This window comes from Salminus brasiliensis, chromosome 18 (genome assembly GCF_030463535.1).
Source record: "Salminus brasiliensis chromosome 18, fSalBra1.hap2, whole genome shotgun sequence".
Classification (NCBI taxonomy): Eukaryota; Metazoa; Chordata; class Actinopteri; order Characiformes; family Bryconidae; genus Salminus; species Salminus brasiliensis.
The window spans coordinates 2,430,161-2,437,929 of NC_132895.1; the positions used below are offsets into that span (position 1 = coordinate 2,430,161).

The window sequence follows — 7,769 nt, forward strand, 5'->3', positions numbered from 1 at the left end:
GGAGAGCGCAGTCTCTGAATGGAAACCCGCTGTTCTTCAAGGTGAGGAATGCACACATTTTTTATGAACGGACCAATAGAAACGCTTCAAAATGGCTTGCAGTAAAATCTTTTACACTGATTTCCATTGAAAGTTCTTGTTACTTTTTTCTTTTTTACTGCAGCTGAAACTAGAGCTTGGCAATATTACGATATTTTATCGTATTGTGATAAATTGTGTTATTGGAATAATAATAAGCTTCTCTAATCACATGGAGGAGACTGGTAGTGTTAATAAACACTGATCAGCTGCAGGTTTCATTACACAACAGTGTGATTAGACTGGGTTCATTAGATGTTGAGGATAAATCACTGTATTCAGTACAGGAGAGGATCTGAACAGTAGTTTATAAGAATCTGATACTGATGTGTTTAGTCTGTAACTCCATGTATCGTGATAAATATTGTGTATTGTGAAAAAAGTATTTAAATATGAGTTATGTGATACAGTATTTTTACTAGGGCTGCACCGATCCACCTTTCTCTGCTCCGATACAGATACCGATACATAAACTTTGCGCATCGGTCGATTCCCGATACCAATCCGATATTATTTGTTGAATTACTAAGCCATAGACCTGACCATCTGGGAGAGACTTAAGGCGTCAGGATTCACGTAATCATCACTTTACTAACTTTATAAAACAAACTATGATAAATGAACCTGATTTCTAAAATTAATAACTGTGGACCTCGGCTCAGTGCTGTCTGGGCTCAGTCTGTGAGACTAAAGAGGAGCGAGCAGCCCCTCCCTTCTCGGTTCTCCTTATATGGAAGACGAGCTGGATTACTCACTGATGGTTGTGGACGGGTCAGGGGCATTCTGACCCTGGGTTATGAAGCCTAGAATATCAGCTGTGCGAGAATCGGGCTTTGTGGATGGATCGGTCTTTTGAATCAGACGAAATATCCGATACCTGATCCAGCTAATTTTATCAGTATCGGATCGGTTCATCCCTAATTTTTACCACATCGCCCAGCCCTCTCATTCAAATATTTGATGTCAATTAGCCTTCAGGGCTGGAGCGTTTAGCTTGCAGGCCAGAGCTGGACAAATGCCGCTGATGTTCTACAGGCGTGGGGACCACTTAACCCGTATGGTCAGTCTAAAATATTGAACCTACAGCGTATGGAAGCAGTGATTGATTGTATTGATGCTCTTCCAGGCTTTAATAAGGGTTTGCAGAACTGCTCATTGTTTGCAGCTGAGAACTGAGTCACATGACTTTCCTCATCAGTGCTGGAAGAAGTTGGAGATGGACCACAGGAACTTTCTGCAGTCTGCTCGAGCCGCGGACACCTTCATTGTTCAGAGGTCCTGCTTTTGAGCAGAGCTGTGATCTCGCTCGGAGGACGGGAACGGAGACGTGGCTGGACTCATTAGGGACCCTAGCCTTTTAGACTGAGGCCTCCTCTGTCCACGTCTTCCCTTCCTCCTCCTCCTCGTCTCTACTCTGCTTCCCAGTCTTTCATTCCTTCCCTCGCCGATTTCTCTCTCGGTGTGAGCTGTAATGGTCAGTAGCTGGACAGTAGCAGTGGAGTAGAAAGGCCACAGGCACGAGCAGGGGTCGATAGTGTGATCCTCCTCCTGGCCGGTGCTGTGCTGGAACTCATCGCTGGGTTATAAAAAGCGTCTGGGAGCCTGCTGGGTTTATTAAAGACCCATGAAATCAATCACGCTGGCTTTCAACTCACTGCAGAGAGTGGTCCACGCATGCGCCACACACACTCACACACTCACACTCTCACACACCCACCGCGGGACCAATTACAACACTGTGACGGTGATTGCAGTGATCATTGATAATAGTGAAAGTCATTCTGATGAATGTGTAGTTAATAACACTAATAATATCACTCCTACAGAAAGTGGTGGAGGTTCTCCATCACTGTATTCATCATTAGAACATCTCCAAAGTTCTCCTCGCTCATGGAGTCTAGTATTATTTAGAGTTCTCCTCAGATCAACACCTGGTTTGGTGGTAAATCAGGGCTTAATGATGGTAAATCAGGTGAGCTGCTGCTGCTGCTGCTGCTGATGGAGGTAAACACATCCTCCACGCTGTGCTGGCTGGACTGAGGGGCGTCCAGGAGAACCCTGGAGGAACCGAGCTCTGTTCTTCAGACTAGCTCACCGACAAGATCTCACTACTTTCTTTCTTCAGAATGAGAAGCTCTTGTTTCTCTTTGTTTGTATGTGTACACTATACGGACAAAAGTATTGGGACACCTGCTTATTCACTGTTTCTTCTGAAATCAAGGGGATTAAAAAGAGCTGATTCTGCTTTTGTTGGAGTAACTGTCTCCACTGTCCAGAGAAGCAGACTTTCTACTAGATTATGGAGGAGCATTGCTGTGAGGATTTGATTGCGTTCAGCGTTAGTGAGGTTGGGATGTTGGATAGATGATGACCACCTCACCTCATCATCCCCAACTTCCCAACTCATCCCAAAAGCACTGGATGGAGCTCCACCACCATTATCATTCCAGAGAACACAGTTCCTCCACTGCTCCACAGCTCAATGCTGCTGGGGGGCTTTATATTATACCCCTCTACTAGCCCACGCCTGGCATTAGGCAGCATGGCACCAATATGCTCATCATGTTTATCTGCTCCGGAGAGACCTGAATTTACACATCTGTGAATGCACTCATTCATAAGGGGTGTCCACAAACTTTTGGACACATAGTGCTATTTATAATAATGGCTGCAGGTTAAGTTCTATAAAGGTGTATGTGTATGTGTGTGTACTAACTCTGTTTCTCTCCCTCTCTCTCAGGCATTGGCTGACCTGGTTCAGACCCACCTGAAGTCCAACGAGCCGTGCTCTCGGCAGCTCACCCTGAGATGTCCTCTGTGTGTGAACCCCACCTGCGGGCAGGCCAAAGCCTTCTTCGCCAGCCAAAAGCTCTGACCTTTCTGACCCTTCACGGCTATGAGGAGAGCATAGGGCAACTTGCCTAATTTTTAAAAGAAAAATTAACAAAGAAAAAAAAAATAATAATGCAGAACTTGGAGCCTCGAACCGAACAAGAACAATCCCATTGCTTGCGTTAACAGACCCTCTGATCACAGCTCTGATGGAGCCGGGCCGCCCCATTGGCTGCTGATGCTGTCGTCTCGTTCGAACCAGTCGATCTCGGTCAGCTGTAGAGAAGGAGCTTCTGAGGAACAGATTGGAGGCCTTTCAGGACCCGTCTTTCCTGCTACTAGTCCTCAGAGTATTTGCGAGGGCCCTCGTTCCCTCTCCCTTGCCTTCCTCCCTTCCCTTGCTCCCTACCAGTCCAGGCTCAAACCAGTCCAGGCTCAAACCAGTCCAGGCTCAGACAGTCTACTGTTTAGACTCAAGAAAAATCCAGTCCATGTGCTACCAGTTAGAAAGAAGTAGCTCTTTCGATCAGCCATAACATTAGGACCACCTAATATTGTGTATAATAATATAACCGCTCTGAGGCATGGACTCCACAAAACATCTGAAGGTGTCCTGCTGTGGTGTCTGGCACCAAGACTAACATCAGCAGCAGATCCTTTAAGTCCTGTAAGTTGTGGGGTGGGACCTCCATGACCACCAATGAGTCTTGAGTTGGCTTGACCCAAGGTTGCCTTTCCTTGGAGCGCTTTTTAGGTAGGTAGGTAGGTACTGACCACCATCAAGACCTGCCTGATGTTCTGGAGATGTTCTGACCCAGTCATCGTCTAGAACATCACAGTCTGGTTGTTGTCAGAGTGTCTCAGATTCTTAAGCTTGTCCATTTCTCCTGCTTCAGCACCTTCATCACCTTCAAGAACTGACCAGCTCTTATTCACTTCATCATCTCTCTGTGGTTGTAATGTTATGGCTGATTGCTATGTATGATCAGTTGATCACAGTCTACTTTGCTCAAGAAGAAAATCACAAATTTAATGCAAAGTCCAAACTACCACACGTGCTTATGGGAAATGTAGTCGACCACCCATGGCTACCCACTTTTTAGACTCTAGAAACTCAATTTCCCAGAATGCAGCTTCACTCCTAGCTGAAGGCTTTAAGCCTGGGGTTGGGAACTGAGGGCCAGTGTCCAGAACAGTTCTGCTGAATTCTCGGCTCGAACAGAACGCAGCTGTGTCCGAAAATGTGCCCTATTCACTATCCCCTAGATGTGAAAAACTAGTTCACTACCTAGTGCACTAGTATAGGGAACAGAACTCCACAAGGTGAGTGAGTGAGCTTACATAACAACAGCCAAGTGCGTCACATAAACCGCCCCATTGCTTTTCTTCCGAATCTTCGACCCGAACAGCGCAAGGGATTATGGGTATTCCAGTCTACTTAGTGTACATCATTAGTACCCTGTATATTACAGTGCATTGTGGGAGTGTTGTAGCGCACTAAAAATGTGGCACTACGTTTTTTTTTTTTAGACATAGCTACAAAATAGTGAAACCCCCTAGGTAGTGCACTATATAGTGAATAGGGCACCGTTTAGGACACTCGGGTATCTGGACCCCCACCACTGCATTGAAGGCCTTTGAAGGATCTCAACTCTGCAGGGTCTTCTTCCTCTCCCTTCTTCTTCTGCCCGCCCCCAAAAATAATCTCGAGGGACTCCAGGTCCACGGTGACGTCGGCGTCTCCCGACTCTGTGAATGACTTTGATGAGGCCTCGGCGACTCCTGCTGGTGATCCATGTTCTTCTTCTGTTCGTTTTTGTTTTGTTATTTTTTTTCGATTTTGTTTGGAAGCTCCTCCCTGACTGGCTAAACGCAGCAGCGCCACCTAGAGGTTTGGAGGTGTTCAACGCACAGCCAACACATTACGTCATGTGCCTTTTCTCTGTCTCCTGGAGGACTCCATGGATGAACTTAGCTTATTAAGTGCTTTAAGTTGTGTTAACAACGAATGCAATACCTTTTTTGTTTGTTTGTTTGTTTATTTATACTCTTAGAAGCTGATTAATTGAATGCAGTGTGTGTGTGTTCTTGTTTAATTGTCATTATAGATGTGCAGATTTGTGCAGATTTGTTCATGAGGGTGGGCTGACACCACTGACTAGTGAAAGCAGAGAAAGCTGAGGTGTGTGAGGTATTTATTTATTTAATCTCCAGCCTGTGAGAGCTGACGACCGTGCGAAATGCTGTCGCATATTCCTTTCGTGAAGATTTCTTTGAAATCAGTCTTCCACTGTTGGCCAATAAAGGTGTAGGAAAGAATCCCGTCCAGTGTAGCAGATCCCACCTTTTTGTCATTCCATTTCTCTTCCCCTCTCTCTCTCTCTCGCACACTCTTGCGCTCTCTCGCTCTCTCTTTTCCTCCCTATAGCATGTCCGAGCTACTGTTGATTAAGCTGAGCGAAATTGGTTGTCCTGGACCCAGTAACCCCTCAGAGGAGTGTGTGTGTGTGTGTGTGTGTGTGTGTGTGTGTGTGTGTGTGTGTGTGTGTGTGTGTGTGTGTGTATGTGGGGGTGAGGGATGCTCCAGGGGCCAGCGGGAGCCTCCTGGTAATTGAAAAGCGAGGACGCCGGCTCTACTGAGCAGTGTGACCTCTAATTGAGAGGGGAGCGATTGATTTCTCCAACGTGAGAGAATCGGAGAGAGAGGGAGAGGGAGTGAGAGAGTATAGGGGGATGGTGCGGTTCAGAGGGTGGGAGGAGGAGGAGGGATGGGGAGACGAATGAAAGAATGAACGCTGATTCTCGAGAGGTGGAGAAAGACTGATGTGGAGGAAGAGAGATGAGTAGAGCGAGAAAGGAGTGTGGCCGTACGTTGTCATATTTGCTCATATTTGCTCATATTTGGTCATATTTTCCTGTTTTGGACCCAATTTTAAAGATCTGCTCTAGCTGGAAGATCTTTGAGAGGTTCCTCAGACAGTCGTATTAGGCAGAACCCCTAAAACTAGCCTCCAGGAACCTTGGTGGAACCTTTGGAAATCTTTAATACACTCAGAGAGACCTGGCCTTTGGTCATATTTCTCTGTTTTGGACCCAATTTTAAAGATCTGCTCTAGCTGGAAGATCTTTGAGAGGTTCCTCAGACAGTCTACCAGGCAGAACCCTTAAAACCGGCCTCCAGGAACCTTGAAGGAACCTTGGAGGAAATTCCTAATGCACTCAGAGAGACCTGGCCTTTATTTACTTGAAACATGAGACTTATTTCCGTAAGATTCCTTAAAGGTTCCTTGAGAAACCGTCATTGTTTTAAAATGAGTGCATGTTAGTAATATGTGATTGATTTGATTTAATTGATTGATTGATTGATTGATTGTTTTTTTATGACCAGTTCAGCCTCGCTGACGTACGCACATGCAGCCGACACTGTAAGGCTTCTTCATCTACTACTAAATGTTGAAATCCTTAGAAATTCCTTTGATTTGATGTTCAATCATTTGTTTGATGATTTTGAGGCTCAAGTCCGTGTTTTTAAAGGAACTTTCCCTGACTTTTCAAAATACTCTGCATAATTAATCGGTTCAGATGAGAACACGGTCAGTCAGAGTGGGAGTTTGGTGTGGAACGCTGGGTTCTAGATAACCTCCCTCAGTCAGAGCTGTGGTTCTACAGTGGAGGTGAAGGGAAGCAGACGTCTGAAGCTCTAATAATAAAAGCTCCTCACAGAAAGTTCTTCACCTAATGGTGATGAAGACGCTGCCTGATGCCTGAGACACTGTTCTACCAGAGTTCTGAGAAGAGGTCGGCTCTAGAACCTGCTTTTAAAATCAGATCATTAAAATGGTGGAGGGATACATGCTGCAGGGTGTAGTGCAGCTACAGAAAGTAGGCCCTAAAGAAAACTGCATTAGTTCAGATTCTCTATTCACTATTTTACCTTCATCATCATCATCATCATCATCATTCCATATAAAACTCAGAAGACTTGTATAGTAGCTTCACTGGTGGGTTTGTTTAGGAAATAAATTATGGGCTGTATCTGTGTTGTAATCATGGTGACCAACGCCTCCATGCTTCCATTCACCACCACTGTAAAGAGACCAGGGAGAAACCTGGGTCCTATTGGGGGTCTTTTAGCGCCAGTTCACACCAAACCCACCGTGAGCCGCTGTGTTTAGAGCTGAACCGGTGAATTATGCAGAAATTAGAAAGATCCTCCTCCGGCCGATCAATGGGCCAATACGCACCCTTATTTCAACATCTAGACTGGTGATTGGCTGCCTATAACCCTAACCTGTTTGGGTTATTTATGCTTCTCTGTTATTCTGCAATGCACTGTATCAGTCAGGACTGAAGTCAGGGTTTTTTTTTCCTGCTAAATCAGCCAATCAGCAGTCAGCTTGAAGCCGGTGTGTCCTGCACCGCTCAGAGAACCTTGTTCATTTGTATGTGATTTGTTTTTGCCTTCAGCCAGATTGTGCTAGATATCCTGGCCACCCTATGCATCTCTCAGTGGTGACTGTACACAGACATATCATAGTCCTCCGGATGTTGGTGTGCTGGAGTGTTCTTGAGAGGCCTGCATGTTGATTCTGGCACTGATTTGAGATGTGCTTTCTGTACATATTGGAAAAAAGTGAGGAATGGGCTGAGAGGTGTGTGAAGTTGTTATTTCAAATAAACGTTTGTTGGGAATTTATGGGTCTTTTGAGGTTAAATATGTTTCTGTGGGATTTTCATTTACTTACTGAGTTTAATGGATTGGGGGAAAAACAGAACATAATGTGGTGTAACTTTTGTACAAATTCTGTTTATGGAATTTATAGATTGGAAAAAAAAATAAAATCCAACATTTGATGTGA

General features: G+C 45.1%; 1 protein-coding gene across 1 annotated transcript in view; it reads left to right on the plus strand.

Annotated features, from left to right (window-relative positions):
* The window catches only part of fech (ferrochelatase), a 28,442-nt gene extending 20,673 nt beyond the window's left edge, over positions 1-7,769 (plus strand). The window contains exons 9-10 of the mRNA XM_072662475.1: positions 1-41; positions 2,819-7,769. The exon at positions 1-41 is cut by the window's left edge and continues 19 nt beyond it. Coding sequence (XP_072518576.1) covers positions 1-41; positions 2,819-2,953 — 176 coding nt within the window. The 3' untranslated portion in view covers positions 2,954-7,769. The remainder of the gene's footprint in view (positions 42-2,818) is intronic.